This window comes from Ranitomeya imitator, chromosome 4 (genome assembly GCF_032444005.1).
Source record: "Ranitomeya imitator isolate aRanImi1 chromosome 4, aRanImi1.pri, whole genome shotgun sequence".
NCBI classification, from domain to species: Eukaryota; Metazoa; Chordata; class Amphibia; order Anura; family Dendrobatidae; genus Ranitomeya; species Ranitomeya imitator.
Window position 1 is genome coordinate 245,829,098 of NC_091285.1, and position 16,586 is coordinate 245,845,683.

The window sequence follows — 16,586 nt, forward strand, 5'->3', positions numbered from 1 at the left end:
CTTAATAAATCACGGACTACTGAATCCTTTATTTTTTTTTTATGAATACGGTCTTCTGAGGGATACATGGGATTAGGATTTCCTACTACATTAAAGGGAACCTGTCACCCCAAAAATCGAAGATGAGCTGCGGCCACCAGCATCAGGGGCTTATCTACAGCATTCTGTAATGCTGTAGATAAGCCCCCGATGTATGATGAAAGATGAGAAAAAGAGGTTATATTATACTCACCCAGGGCCGGTCCCGCTCCGATGGGCCTCGTGGTCTGGTCTGGGGCCTTCTATTGGACCGGGACCGCCCCTGGGTGAGTATAATATAACTTCTTTTTCTCAGCTTTCAGGATACATCTGGGGCTTATCTACAGCATTACAGAATGCTGTAGATATGCCCCTGATGCCGGTGGCCGCAGCTCATCTTCGATTTTTGGGGTGACAGGTTCCCTTTAATGTTGAGACCTCAAATGAGTGAAAATGGAGCGGAAACTAGTCTAAGTACACTGCTCAAAAAAATAAAGGGAACACAAATCCCTCATCCTAGATATCACTGAATGAAATATTCCAGTTGTAAATCTTTATTCATTACATAGTGGAATGTGTTGAGAAAAATAAAACCTAAAAATGATTCACGTAAATCACAACTAATATCCCACGGAGGTCTGGAATTGGATCGATGCTCAAAATCAAAGTGGAAAATGAAGTTACAGGCTGATCCAACTTCAGTGGAAATGCCTCAAGATAAGGAAATGATGCTCAGTAGTGTGTGTGGCCTCCACGTGCCTGTATGATCTCCCTACAATGCCTGGGCATGCTCCTGATGAGGCAGCGGATAGTTTCCTGAGGGATCTCCCAGACCTGGACTAAAGCATTCGCCAACTCCTGGACAGTCTGTTGTGCAATGTGACGTTGGTGGATGGTGCGAGACATGATGTCCCAGATGTGTTCAATCGGATTCAGGTCTGGGGAATGGGTGGGCCAGTCCATAACTTCAATGCCATCATCTTGCAAGAACTGCTGCCACACTCCAGCCACATGAGGTCTGGCATGTCCTGCATTAGGAGGAACCCAGGGCCAACCGCACCAGCATATGGTCTCACAAGGGGTCTGAGGATCTCATCTTGGTACCTAATGGCAGTCAGGCTACCTCTGGCGAGCACATGGAGGGCTGTGCGGCCCTCCAAAGAAATGCCACCCCACACCATTACTGACCCACTGCCAAACCGGTCATGAGGAAGGATGTTGCAGGCAGATAGCTCTCCACAGCGTCTCCAGACTTAGTCACGTGTGCTCCAGTGTGAACCTGCTTTCATCTTTGAAGAGCACAGAGCACCAGCGGCGAATTTGTTAATCCTGGTGTTCTGTGGCAAATGCCAAGTGTTCTGTGGCAAATGCCAAGTGTCCTGCATGGTGTTGGGCTGTGAGCACAACCCCAATCTGTATACGTTGGGCACTTAGACCATCCTCATGGAGTTGGTTTCTAACCATTTGTGCAGACACATGCACATTTGTGGCCTGCTGGAGGTTATTTTGCAGGGCTCTGGCAGTGCTCCTCCTGTTCCTCCTTGCACAAAGGTGAGGTAGCAGTCCTGCTGCTGGGTTGATGCCCTTCTACGGCACCCTCCACATCTCCTGGTGTACTGGCCTGTCTCCTGGTAGCACCTCCAGCCTCTGGACACTACGCTGCCACAGCAAACCTTTCCACAGCTCGCATTGATGTGCCATCCTGGATGAGCTGCACTGAGCCACTTGTGTGAGTTGTAGAGTCTGTTTCATGCTACCACGAGTGTGAAAACACAACCAACATTCAAAACATCAGCCAGAAAGCATTGGTACTGAGATGTCGTCTCCACCTGCAGAACCTCTCCTTTGAGTGTCTTAATAATTGCCAATAATTTCCATCGGTTGTCTATTCCATTTGCACAACAGCATGTGAAATTGATTGTCAAACAGTGTTGCTTCATAAGTGGACAGTTTGATTTCAAAGAAGTTTGATTTACTTGGAGTTATAGTCTGTTGTTTAAGTGTTCCCTTTATTTTTTTAAGCAGTGTATATTTCTGCAGGGTATTGATGCGCAAGTTTCTCGCATTGCACATGCAAGTGTGACCCCGGCCTAAGGCTACGTTCCCACAATGAGCTTTTGGTGAGTTTTGATGTTGCAGATATTCTGCACCCATTAAGTAAAATAGGTTACTTGCATTTTTTCAAAAATACACAGCATAAAAAAATAATTAAACTCCTTGTGGGAACGTATCCATGGTAAAATCTACAAAACTTGCTTCCTAAGGCTACATTCCCACAACTAATTTTTAGTGAATTTTGGAGGTAGAAGACTACAAGCTTAGAGGCGTAATGTGCTTTCACGGTTTGATTACGGTAATTCTTTCAGGCCAGTGTAGGCATATTCTGGGTAACTAATTCTGTTACTCTCCTGAATTCCTCTGGCCATTGGCAAACACACAGTGATAAGTTTCTTACTGACTTTATTTACACAGAATCGCAGAATAATTGACTAGATTGCTGAGCTATTGGTGAAACTGGTCAAAAACGCAAATGTATAAAGTTGATATGTCACCATATTTCACATTACAAACTGCATACATTATTAACAGTAAACTGTCACAGAGATTACCCCTATCATGCAATCTAAGAGATTTATCAGCCTCCTAATTGTTTTTAATGCATATGGATGCAACCAATCCAGCCACACTGATGTGTGCAGAGGGCGCAGGAGCTGAGATCTCTACACGTGTGGTAAAGGCTAGCTGTGTTACATAGCAGGCATCTGTGTCTTAACAGCAGAAGTCGTAGCTCCGCTCTAACCGCTGCTTTTAGCCATTTAGATGCTGCTGTAAGTCATCGACGGCAGCAAATTTATGCCATGGCTGACATCTTGGTACAATGATCAACTCAGACTGAGCTTCATAGGAGATGGTGAGGCCATGTTCAGGGTTTGAGCTTTTGTTTTTTAAAAGACAGAATTATGTTTTTTAGACCAGTGCTTACAGATTGCATTATTTTATATTTTGATCGGACATAATTCTGACTTTTTTTTTTCTCGTTACGCTGCTTTCAGATTGCATGAATTTATTTAAAATTTTGATTGGATATTTCTGAACACAGGACAAATGATTTTTTTTAATGGGTCAAAAGAAGGCAAATTTGAACTTTTATTTTTATTTCAGATTTAAAAACTTTTTTTTTTTTTACTATTTTTACACTAGTCCCCTTTGGATACTTGAAGCTGCGATCGTCGATCACGTGTACCACACATACCAGAGCAGAAATCATGATCTATGAACACCGGCCAAGAGCCGGCGTTCACAGGAGATTCAAAATGACAGGCACGGGGATCTGCTGCAGCACACAACAAAGACAGCGACACTCCTTTTGATGTACATGTACGTCACCGGCAGTGAAGGAGTTGTTTCAGTTGATAATCCTTACACGGGTCCAGATCATAATCTCTTGTCAAAGGTAGTGCTTGGTTTTGCTTTAGTTTCTTGTACTTTGTACATTTGGGGGTGTCCCCATTGTCTATTTAGCTTCCACACAGGCAGGTGCAGAACAGTTAGGCCCAGGTCCTTCTCAAGCCCCTGTCTCTTTTGGGCTGCTAGCACATAACGAAGTTGGGAACCATCCTGATTGGGAACACATTGTTAACGTGGGATGGCTTTTACACTTTTTTAATTAAAAAATGTGAACTAAGTTTAACTTATTTTTTTTTAGATGCTGTACTATTTATTTACTTACTGCAGGGTATGTATTCTTTGTTTTAATTCTAGGTTATAATCTGTTAATGGCCCACTGTGTGTTTGTGTGCACGTGCCTACATAGTACACTTGTACATGGTATAAGTCAACTGAAAAAGAAAACATATTGCATAAATACCTTCTGCTCCTTTTGGATCTCTGTATGTAGTCGTTGTATCTGTTGGGAGACCAACATATACTCCTCCATAATTCCTTAAAGAAAATACATTAAAAACACTAACTTCATGTGATAAACTTAATATATTACATTGAAGGGATTGTCCCACAAAGGAAGTTTACCAGTTATTCATAGGATAAGTGATAATTGTCTTTTTGCTGGAGCCATGATTGCAATACAGTGTGCCCCCAGCCTCCTGCTTCTCCTTACTCCATGACTGCTCAGCTATTTCTGATACTGAAGTGATCTGCATTGTGCCATTCCAATTCGGAATATGGTCGTGAAGGGAAGAGGATCAGGGGTCTTGGAACCCCTCTTCTAGTGACCAGAATATAGTCACCCTCTTTAAAACAATTTCTTATGCACATACAAGCCTCTCTGCTGAGTGTAGAATCAAAATGCTAACCAGGACTATAAAGGCTACCACTGCGCCAATAGTTAGACGCCCCTGTACTGCTAGAATGAATATTCATGACGCATACCATTTCAAATAAATTAAACATTGGACCAAATACCTGTGTTTGTCGTCTTGAGATGTAACATTACCAGACCTGTAAATCAGAGGAGGCTTTTAAAAGCTTGCAGACATTCTATCATACAATCTTTGACTACAATGTAAAATCTAATCAAAATGTCTTAAGGCAGCGGCTGACTGTGGCAAAAGTTGTGTCCGCCCGTTGGGCACCAATAGCTGCACGAATATGAAACAGTCTTGTAGCAATTGGCCATTACAGTAGAGAGAACTGCACGCGACCAAACATTGTGTGGTCGTACTCTATTGTTCCATTTTTGGTCTAAGATTACTGACTTCACCCGTAATTCCTAAAATTAACAGGCTCTATTGATTAATAAGCCTCCTTACCTTGACAAGCCAGAGCTGGTATGTCACTCTCCATAAGGAGAAACGATACCCCTTAGACCCCAGTCTAGAGCCTCTCACCTAGCCAAATTAGTTCTCATGCTTCGCACTGACGAGGGACAACAGCCCGAAACACCGTGTCTGCGAATTGAGATACTGATTTGGCTTTTATCCTAAGTCATATTGCACGACTCGTTTAAAGGGTTGATTGTGACTTGTAGGATCGCTACTTCCAACAGGTGGCGCTATAGAGTTTAAGTCCTCTTTTTCTCAGAAGAGGCAATTTACAGGCCCTAGTGAGGATTTAAACCGCTGAAGCATTATATAAAGAAAGTTGTGAAGATTTTTAGTCATGAAATGTGTGACCTACACATAAATCTGAAAAGTGGCCGGAGATTTGGAGTTTTATAAAGCGTAGCTCATTTATCAAAGATTTCTGATGCTTTTTACTTTGTGTAAGAAAATAAACTCAGATCTGATCGATTACAAACTTGTTTTAACAAGCTATTTATCTGTGGACCCCATATAAACAGTGTGCATGTATGATTTTCTGTTTTTAATCCGTTTTATTTAAAATATTTTGGGATAACAAAAAGAAATCACACACTTGCAGGTAGTGCAGGACTAAAAGACATATACAAAAGAAACTGAATAGAAAATAGTGCTTAAAAAGTATTACAAAGGCGGCAAACAACACATACTGCTGGGGCAAGCCTATTATTGGTACAATAAACGACAAAAAGACTCTTGAAAATGTCAGGTGAGAGAGAGAACTTGAATTAATAATACCTTATCAATCATACCATGTCAATGAGCCAAGACAACTCTGCATTTTAGGCCAGCGTCACACTACCGTAGAATACGGGTGAGTGCCATGAGAGAAAATATCGCATAGCACTCAGCCCAGTGTTAATCTATGGGGCAGCTCATATTACCATTTATTTTCTTGAGCGTATTCAGTGTGCGTGTAAAATCGCAGCATGCAGCAAATGTCACTGAGACTCGGCCAAGACTCACCAATGCAAGCCTATGGGTGCGAGAAAAAAATTAAAATCGCACAGCCACAGCACTCAGACTATGCGTGTGCTGTCTGATTTTAATTCATGTGCCGTGTACAGTAAAATCACACTGACAGGTTAGAATAGAATATCTAAAATAGATAGAATACATACAGTAGGTACGGAAAGTATTCATACCCCTTTAAATTTTTCACTCTTTGGTTTCATTTGCAGCCATTTGGTAAATTAAAGTTCTTTTTTTTTCTCATTAATTGCACACTCTGCACCCCATCTTGACTGAAAAAAAACATGTAGAAATTTTTGCACATTTCTTAAAAAGAAAAACTGAAATATCACATGGCCATAGGTATTCAGACCCTTTTCTCAGTATTGAGTAGAAGCACCCTTTTGAGCTAGTACAGCCATGAGTCTTCTTGGGAATGATGCAACAAGTTTTTCACACTTGGATATGGGGATCCTCTGCCATTCTTCCTTGCAGATCCTCTACAGTTCCATCAGGTTGGATGGTGGACAGCCAGTTTCAGGTCTCTCCAGAGATGCTCAATAGGGTTTAGGTCAGGGTTCTGGCTGGGCCAGTCAAGAATGGTCAGAGTTGTTCTGAAGCCACTCATTTGTTATTTTAGCTGTGTGCTTAGGGTCATTATCTAGTTGGAAGGTCCAGGGCGCACTGGAAGAGGTTTTCATCCAGGATATCTCTGTACTTGGCAGCATTCATGTTTCCTTCAATGACAACCAGTCGTCCTGTCCCTGCAGCTAAAAAACACCCCCATAGCATGATGCTGCCACCACCATGTTTCACTGTTGGGATTGTATTGGGTGGTGATGAGCACTGCCTGGTTTTCTCCACGCATACCGCTTAGAATTTTCACCAAAAAGGTCTATCTTCATCTCATCAAACCAGAGAATTTTATTTCTCATAGTCTTGGAGTGCTTCATGTGCTTTTTTAGCAAACTCTATGCGGGCTTTCATATCTTGCACTGAGGAGAGGCTTCCGTCGGGCCACTCTGCCATAAAGGCCCAACTGGTGGAGGACTGCAGTGATAGTTGACTTTGTGGGACTTTCTCCCATCCACCTACTGCATCTCTGAAACTCAGCCACAGTGATCTTAGGTTCTTCTTTACCTCTCTCACCAAGGCTCTTCGCCCACGATTGCTCAGATTGGCTGGATGGGGTAGAAGAGATGGATTACATACAGTAAATACAGATAGAATAGATAAATATATAGATGTCTGTGACAATTACAATTAGTACAATGTGTGTGCAAATTACTGTACATGTATTTAATTAATAAATTATTTTTCAGAAACAAAAAATGGCGTGGGCTCCTCAAATTTAATAGCCAGTAAAGGCTAAGTGTACAGTTGTGAGCTGATATTAATAGCCTGGGAAACTCCAAGGGTATTATCCCCTTCCCAGGCTATAAGCATCTGCCCCAGCCGTCGGCTTTCCCTCTGCTGGTTACAAAATTGTGCAGGAGCCCACATAATTTTTTTACGAAAATTAATCTTTCATTAATTAAATACATGAGGTAATTTGCCCACACACTGCACTAATTGTATTTGTCACTGACAACTATATATCTATTCTATATGTCTTTACTGTATGTAATCCATCTCTGCTATCCGGTCGGCTCCTGCTGTGATTTTACTGGACACGGCAGATGAATTGCCAGCTTTTATTCTATTTGTGTGTGTATGTTTTGACAAATATTTCCTTTGAAAACGATGTGTAAATGACAGAAAATTGCTCTATGTAAAAGCTCATGTTAAAATCGCATTGCAATTGGATAGCAATCGCACTGCATTCGGATGTACAGTACAGACCAAAAGTTTGGACACACCTTATTTAAAGATTTTTCTGTATTTTCATGACTATGAAAATTGTATATTCACACTGAAGGCATCAAAACTATGAATTAACACATGTGGAATTATATACTTCACAAAAAGTGTGACACAACTGAAATTATGTCTTATATTCTAGGTTTTTCAAAGTAGCCACCTTTTGCTTTGATGACTGCTTTACACACTCTTGGCATTCTCTTGATGAGCTTCAAGAGGTAGTCACCGGGAATGGTCTTCCAACAATCTTGAAGGAGTTCCCAGAGATGCTTGGCACTTGTTGGCCCTTTTGCCTTCACTCTGCAGTCCAGCTCACCCCAAACCATCTCGATTGGGTTCAGGTCTGGTGACTGTGGAGGTCAGGTCACTCTCCTTCTTGGTCAAATAGCCCTTACACAGCCTGGAGGTGTGTTTGGGGTCATTGGCCTGCTGAAAAATAAATGGTGGTCCAACTAAACGCAAACCGGATAGAATAACATGCCACTGCAAGATGCTGTGTTAGCCATGCTGGTTCAATATGCCTTCAGTTTTGAATAAATCCCCAACAGTGTTACCAGCAAAGCACTCCCACACCATCACACCTCATCCATGCTTCACGGTGGGAACCAGGCATGTAGAGTCCATCCGTTCACCTTTTCTGCATCGCACAAAGACACGGTGGTTGGAACGAAAGATCTCAAATTTGGACTCACAAAACCAAAGCACAGCTTTCCACTGGTCTGATGTCCATTCCTTGTGTTCTTTAGCCCAAACAAGTCTCTTCTACTTGTTGCCTGTCCTTAGTGGTGGTTTCCTAGGAGCTGTTTTACCATGAAAGCCTGCTGCACAAAGTCTCCTCTTAACAGTTGTTGTAGAGATGTGTCTGCTGCTAAAACTCTGTGTGGCATTGACCTGGTCTCTAATCTGAGCTGCTGTTAATCTGCGATTTCTGAGGCTGGTGACTCGGATAAACTTATCAGAAGCAGAGGTGACTCTTGGTCTTCCTTTCCTTGGGCGGTCCACATGTGAGCCAGTTTCTTTGTAGTGCTTGATGGTTTTTGCCACTGCACTTGGGGACACTTTCAAAGTTTGCCCAATGTTTTTGGGACTGACTGACTTTCATTTCTTAAAGTAATGATGGCCACTCATTTTTCTTTACTTAGCTACTTTTTTCTTGCCATAATACAAATTCTAACAGTCTATTCAGTAGGACTATCAGCTTTGTATCCACCAGACTTCTGCACAACACAACTGATGGTCCCAACCCCATTTATAAGGCAAGAAATCCCACTTATTCAATTCACAGGTGTGCCCTGTCAGGTTTAAAACCATTCCTGGTGACTACCTCTTGAAGCTCATCAAGAGAATGCCAAGAGTGTGCAAAGCAGTCATCAAAGCAAAAGGTGGCTACTTTGAAGAACCTAGAATGTAAGACATAATTTCAGTTGTTTATAAGTGTGACGCCCAGGAGACCGGGATACCCAGCACCGGACCAATGGAGTCTGTCTCTTGAGGGGGATGTCACGGGTGGCTTGACCCGGTGCTGTGGCCTCAGGCAATGCACAGTGTAAGGGGTATCATGAGGGGACAGGCACTTACTTGATCAGCAGCAGGTTCTCCCAGCGGTGACGATCTCGATCCTGGATAGATGGCTATTGTCCAAATGAAAGACTGAGGCACTGAAACGTTTAACCAGTTTACTTTAACATAAAAGGATTTACAACCAGTCCTGTCATCGGAGTCTGTATGGGAACTCTGAGTTACTTTGACCCTGCCGGGGTCTTCGCCTCTTATTGTGCGCAATTTCTGTGTGGCCCTGCTGCTGTATGTGAACTGGCTGCCGGCCCAATCTGTCCCCTCCGGGTCCTGGTTCGACGGGCAACCCGAGTCCTTTTATCGGTTTACCCCCTCTGGGAGTACCGCTGAACTCTGTGTCTGTTGCTGCATCCGACCCTAGTGAAGCTGATATCACCTCACGTTTTTCCGGTTGCTGTATTATATATAATGAATACAGCCACGGATCCGGTATCCGTCTTTGCGCCTGTTCTGGGTAGTGATTAATGCTACCCGGTTCTCACAATGTCCTTTTTCTCTATCCCTCTTCTCCTCAGGCCGGAGATTTAGGCCTGGTAACAGTCACAGGGCTGTTAGAGATTCAACTGTATGACCTCTCACTTTCAGCTCCTTGGCCCAACTGCCATTTCTTCTCTCAGACCAGAATGGATCAAGGGAAGTCTCTGGAGCTCCCCCTTCTGGCCGGAGGTGGTAGTGCAGTCTTGCTATTTTAGTATTTGTACTTACTGTCAGTAACTATTTTTGTGGCAAATACCCCTAGGGGTGCCACATTCCCCCTTAGTTAAGAACAGTACTCCGGGACTGTGGGACAATAACATTTTGAAATAACAATTAATATGTACAGAGTCTTAAAAATGAAAAGTTACAAAAACCACTCAAGGAAACAAAAATAGAGTTCTGTAAAAAGTCACTTCAAATAGCGTCCATTAATACAGTTCTATCCTTGAAGGTATTAGGAACGGCACTGTACTTAGTGTCCAGGAATTTAGTTCCATTTTTCCAACGGAGTTATCAATATAAAGTCTAAAGAAAGTTCAAAAAGAGCAAAAAGCAAAGTTCAAAAAGCAGTCTTTCCGGAGCTTTGATTTAGTGCCTCCGGCCTGATAAAAAGTTCAAGAATATGCAATAAGTTCATACAGACAAGTCTCTGTAGGCACTGGGCTTAAACGTTGCAGACTGATAGCAATGACTATACTACATTTTCTGTTTAACTATATACGGCATAACATATATACAATTCACATTATGAGCTTTATAGTTGGTAATCTGCATACCTGGCCGGTAATTGACCCTGGGTACTACGCTGTGATCTACGTAATAGCGGTGTCTCTTCATGTGGTGTACTACTGTCTACTGCGGATATAGTATCTGCCCGCTCTGCTAAAGATAATTCCACGACTATGGAGTTGGCAAGTCCACCGTGAATGGGATTACTCTGACCAGGAATCTGTTCTTCCTGGCCTGGAACCTCCTGTAGTACGGGGTCAGCCTCTTCCTGTCTTGGGACTTCTGGTATTGGGTTCGGTGTTGGGTAAAAGGCCACCATGGGAACCACTACTGCACCATGGTATGTTAGTAGGGTTTTGGGAAAGTCTCCTATACAGGTGTGATACACTTCCTCTTCTTTTTCCTTTACTGGTTGAACCTGTATGGGTTGAATAACTTCTGGTTCTGGCTGGACAACGTCTGGCTCTTTCAATGCTTCCGGACATAATTTAAGATTGTCTCTTGACACTAGTACAGATGTTAAGCCTCCGTTTTTGCTAATGAGACACATTTTAGGATTATCCACTCTTGTTGGTAAAACTGTGTAGGGTACGGCTTCCCACTGATTGTCCAGTTTATTGGTTCGACGATTTCTCTTGAGCACTTGGTCACCCGGTCTTAATGGGGTCGCTAGAGCATTCTGGTTGAAAGTTCGCTCTTGTCTTTCTCTAGTTTGCTGAAGGCTTCTTTCCACACTCTCTTGCACTTGGCGATACTGCTTTTGCCGTATGATATCCCAATTGGAGTCTTGAACTTCTGCGTCTGGTTTCAGAATTCCCATTTCTAGATCGATTGGTAATTGGCCGGGTCTTGCACGCATAAGGTAAGCTGGGGTGCAGTTGGTGGAGCTCACTGGGACATGATTATACAGATTCACCAAGTCAGGCAATTTCTCTGGCCATTGATTCCTTTCTGTCTCAGGTAAAGTCTTTAGTAGGTCTATTACAATATGGTTCATCTTCTCGCATAAGCCGTTTGTTTGTGGATGATAGGCCGTCGTCCGGATCTTTTTGCAACCATACATATTACAGAATTCTCTGAAGATCTCTGATTCAAAGGCTGTACCTTGGTCGGTGAGAACCTGTTCCGGATATCCATGGGGTCTACAAAAGTACGTTTGGAACGCTTTGGCTGCTGTTTTTGCTGTCAGATCTTTTACGGGTACTACTACCAAGAAACGTGAATAATGGTCCACGATGGTCAAGGCATAGACATAGCCGGACCGGCTTGGTGTCAACTTCACGTGGTCCATGGCTACAAGTTCAAGTGGTTGTTTGGTGATTATGGGCTGCAGTGGTGCTCTTTGGTTCTTTTGATCGTTTCTTCTGAGGTTACACGGGCCACAATTTCTGCACCACTGTTCGATTGATTTTCTCATCCCGACCCAATAAAATCTTTCTCTTAGAAGTACTTCTAACTTTTTCCAACCGAAGTGACCAGCACCATTATGGTAAGCTTCGAGGACCATCTTCACATCTTGTTTAGGCACAATAATCTGCCAAACCAATTCATGTGTTTTCGGATTGGTGTATCTTCTACAGAGCTTCCCTTGATACAGGAACATTTTGCCTCTCTCTTTCCAGAGTTGATGCGTCTCTTCTGGGGCATCCTCATAGGGATATGCACTTTGCTCAGTCAACAGTTCCTTCACCAACTTCACAGCCGGATTGCTGTCTTGGGTGTCAGCCCATCTATGGTGTGCTAACGGATTAAAATTCACCTCTTGTTGTTTCTGATAGGTACTTGACTGATGATGTTTTGCCTTGGGACGATGGAAGGCTGGTAGTTCAATTTCTTCAAGCTCCCCCGTTTCCTCTTCTACATCTCTCAAGTGTGGCATCCGGGATAGGGCATCGGCATTTCCATTCTTGCGACCTGCTCGATACTTGATTATGAAGTTGTAATTAGATAACCGGGCTATCCATCGCTGTTCTAACGCACCTAATTTGGCTGTGTCCAGGTGGGTCAACGGATTGTTGTCAGTATAGACAATAAATTCTGCAGCGGCCAGATAGTGTTTGAAACGCTCCGTCACAGCCCAAACTACTGCCAGTAGTTCCAATTTGAAGGAGCTGTAATTTTCTGAATTTCTTTCAGTAGGCCGGAGCTTTCTACTTGCAAAGGCGATGACTTTCTCCCGACCTTCTTGCTTTTGTGACAGCACCGCTCCTAGTCCCACATTACTGGCATCGGTGTAGAGGATGAAAGGTTTATGGTAATCTGGGTATGCCAGAACCTCTTCTCCGGTTAGTGCCTTCTTTAGTTGTTCAAAGGAGTCTTCCCTTTCGTCGTTCCACTGAAAAGGAGGGTTTCGGTTTGAAGGTTTCTTCGTCTGCCCTACCAAGGTGTCTTGCAAGGGTGCTGCCAACTTGGTAAATCCTTTTATAAATCTGCGATAGTAACCCACCAATCCCAGGAATTGTCTCACTTCTTTTGCGCTGGTAGGTCTTGGCCAATCCCTTATGGCGCTTATTTTCTCGGGATCTGGTGCTACTCCCTCCGAACTCACGATGTGTCCCAGGTACTGTACCTTTGGCTTGAGAAGGTGACATTTGGATGGCTTGACTTTCATGCCATACCTGGATAAGGCTTCGAACACTTCTGCCAGGTCTATTAAGTGTTGTTCGTAAGTCTTTGAGTAGACGATCACATCATCTAGGTACAGGAGGACGGTCTCGAAGTTCTTGTGTCCGAGGCAGCATTCCATCAGCCGCTGGAAGGTACCGGATGCGTTGCAGAGTCCGAACGGCATGCGATTAAATTCAAATAGACCCATTGGTGTGGTGAATGCCGTCTTTTCCTTATCTCTCTCAGCCACAGGGACTTGCCAATACCCGCTTGTTAAGTCTAAGGTGGAAAAATAATTAGCAGATTTCAAAGCAGTTAAGGACTCTTCTATCCTAGGCAAGGGGTAGGCGTCTTTATGGGTGATGTTATTAATCTTCCGGTAGTCTACGCACATTCTCATGGTTCCGTCCTTTTTTTTGACAATCACTAGAGGGGCCGCCCAGGGGCTACAGCTGTCTCTTATTACCCCGGCCTGTTTCATTTCCCTCAGCATATCTTTTGCACATTGATAGTGAGCGGGCGGTATGGGTCTATATCTTTCTTTTATTGGGGGATGGTCACCTGTGGGGATTGTGTGTTCTACCCCTTCTATCCGTCCGAAGTCCAATGGGTGTTTACTGAAGACTTGTTCATATTCCGTCACTAGCCTATACACCCCTTGTTTTTGATGGGTAGGTGTTGAATTTATGCCCACGTGTAGCTGTTGGCACCAATCCTCCATTTCTCCATCTGAGCCATTGCCTTCCACCTGACAGGTTGGTTCTAAGGGCTCAATGGTTGTGATGGCATTGTTGTCAACAGTATATAGCTTTGCCATTGTAGCATACCTTGGCAAAGTGACCTCTTCCTCTCCACAGTTCAAAAGTCGTACCGGCACTCGTCCCCGGTGTACCTCGACTATCCCTCGTGCTGTGAGTATAGTGGGCCTGCTGTCGGTGTACACTGGTTCTATTAAGGCTTGATAATCTCGTCCCTTAGTACCAATGGCTGCTCTACACCATACCAGCATTTCTGTTTTTGGTGGGATTACAATAGACGTTGGATCACTTACCCTCACACTGCCGATTTCTCCACCTGCAACTTCTACCTGTTGCCTTAACATCAATACTTTTATTTCCCTCCGGAGAACTCTCTGCTGGCAGGATTGGGCAGTTTCAGCAATTTGCTGTAAGACAGAAATGACTTCGGAAAAGCAGTTCTCTAACACATTCATTCCTATCAATACAGTTGGTTCACAGTTCCGCCGGTCAACATCAACAACAATTATACCCTGTTTCTTCAGTTCTACTTTACCAATCTTTATGGTCATCTCCCTGAATCCTAGTTTCGGTTCCAACTTACCATTACTGGCCCATATATCTAGTTCAACATCAGAGGGCCCTTTATCAATATCTGCATCAGCCCAGTACCTCTTATAAAGGATATACGGTATAGATGAAAGCTGGGAACCTGTGTCCAGCAAAGCGTTGAGGGGAATTCCGTCCAGCACGATAGGGATAATGGGTCGTCCTCCGATGTACCTGTCGTGCCAGGGTGTTGGGCCTTGAAAGTTCATTCCTGCGAAGCGGCCCGCATTCCCAGGGGATTCCCGTTTAAATCACAATCTCGTGCAAAGTGGCCCGGCTGCTGGCAACGGCGGCAAATAGGCTGTCCATCCGGTTGGTAGCGGTCGCGGGGTCGTCCTCTCCATGTCGGGTATCTCCGGGGTCTCATCCATGGAACATCCTCTCTACAGTTTGCCAACTCCATCTTGTGTCCTCTCATCTCCTGCATGGTTTTAGCCATTGAAGCAACAACATCAGCTAAAGAGTCAAGCTTTTGTTGAAGAGCCTCATTAGTACTGGGCCCCAGGGGCTTAGCAATGGCCCCAGACATAGCTGATGTCACTGGCACTCCCTGTTGTTGAGGTGCCTCTGCCATGGGTTGCGCAGGATCCTGATCCCGAGGTGTCTCTGCCAGCTGGAGACGTATAGCGCTCTCCTTTAATTGGGCAAATGTCAATTCAGGGTTCTTAAAAACAAGCATGCTCACATGCCCCCGGTGAGAAGGGGTGTAGAGTCCCTCAATAAATTGATCTCTTAGCAGTTTATCCGCTCCGGTGTTAAAAATGGGTTCAGCCAGTGTAAGTGATTTAAGGGCTTCCTGCAGGTTTAAGGCAAAGTCTCTCACGCCCTCATTAGCTTTTTGTTTGCAACTAAAGAATCGTATTTTAGCTTTGCTGCTGGCCGTGGTTTCAAATGTAGCTTTTAATCCAGCAAATATGCGTTCAACAGTGCCTTTTAGATCAGCTGCCCATGCTGTGACTTCTCGCTTAGCATGGCCACTTAACTGCATCATCAGGAGACTAACACGCTGAACTTCACCCACAGGGAACATGTCAAAATGGGCCAGCATCTTTTCTCTGAAATCGTCAAGGGTATTAGGCTCACCTTCATACATTGGAAGCCATGGGCCACCCGGGGTATATGGCATCAGCACTGGCATGATGGGCGCCACTCCTTGCACCGCTGCGCTGCCGGACTCTCTATTGACACTCTGTCTTTCAGCTGCATTAGCGTTGCCGAGTGCTGCGGCGTCTCCGTGCTGCGACATACTGTGCCCCCTTAGTTAATCAGGACCCTTCCGGTCCTCCGCTTCCGTCGGGATAGTGTAGATTCGTTCCGCTGTGCAGCAGGATCGATTTTCCCCTTGCTCTGATGTCAGAGCGCTCAGCTTGGTGCCGCCCACAATGACACGCCCCCTGCTGCTCCCACCCACCGCGCTCTGTAATGGCGGATTCTGAAGTTTTTCAGTTAGACTGGGGCTCAGGTGATGGCGTAGCTCAATTAACAGTCTCGTGCCTAACGGTTATGAAGTGATTACCTCAGGGGATGGCGGCCATCTTTACTCCATTATAACCAATGGGGAAAAGTCACTTTCAATAGTTTTCAATGGGGAATGGATTTTTCTTTAATAAAGTCAATTTTCAAGATTTTTCATCCCAGTTTTCACAGTTTTGGGCTCCAATCACGGCACACAATACCCGGTATACGGGCTGGCTAGATCCTGTTCGTGACGCCAATTGTGACGCCCAGGAGACCGGGATACCCAGCACCGGACCAATGGAGTCTGTCTCTTGAGGGGGATGTCACGGGTGGCTTGACCCGGTGCTGTGGCCTCAGGCAATGCACAGTGTAAGGGGTATCATGAGGGGACAGGCACTTACTTGATCAGCAGCAGGTTCTCCCAGCGGTGACGATCTCGATCCTGGATAGATGGCTATTGTCCAAATGAAAGACTGAGGCACTGAAACGTTTAACCAGTTTACTTTAACATAAAAGGATTTACAACCAGTCCTGTCACCGGAGTCTGTATGGGAACTCTGAGTTACTTTGACCCTGCCGGGGTCTTCGCCTCTTATTGTGCGCAATTTCTGTGTGGCCCTGCTGCTGTATGTGAACTGGCTGCCGGCCCAATCTGTCCCCTCCGGGTCCTGGTTCGACGGGCAACCCGAGTCCTTTTATCGGTTTACCCCCTCTGGGAGTACCGCTGAACTCTGTGTCTGTTGCTGCA

The 16,586-nt window shown here is 44.5% G+C and overlaps 1 protein-coding gene across 2 annotated transcripts in view; it reads right to left on the reverse strand.

Annotated features, from left to right (window-relative positions):
* C4H12orf75 (chromosome 4 C12orf75 homolog) overlaps positions 1-16,586 on the reverse strand; it is a 71,263-nt gene that overhangs the window by 1,704 nt on the left and 52,973 nt on the right. For both annotated transcript variants that reach the window (XM_069764469.1, XM_069764468.1), the window contains 2 exons: positions 4,441-4,476; positions 3,887-3,960 (listed from right to left, as the gene is read on the reverse strand). In XM_069764469.1, coding sequence (XP_069620570.1) covers positions 3,887-3,960; positions 4,441-4,476 — 110 coding nt within the window. The remainder of the gene's footprint in view (positions 1-3,886; positions 3,961-4,440; positions 4,477-16,586) is intronic.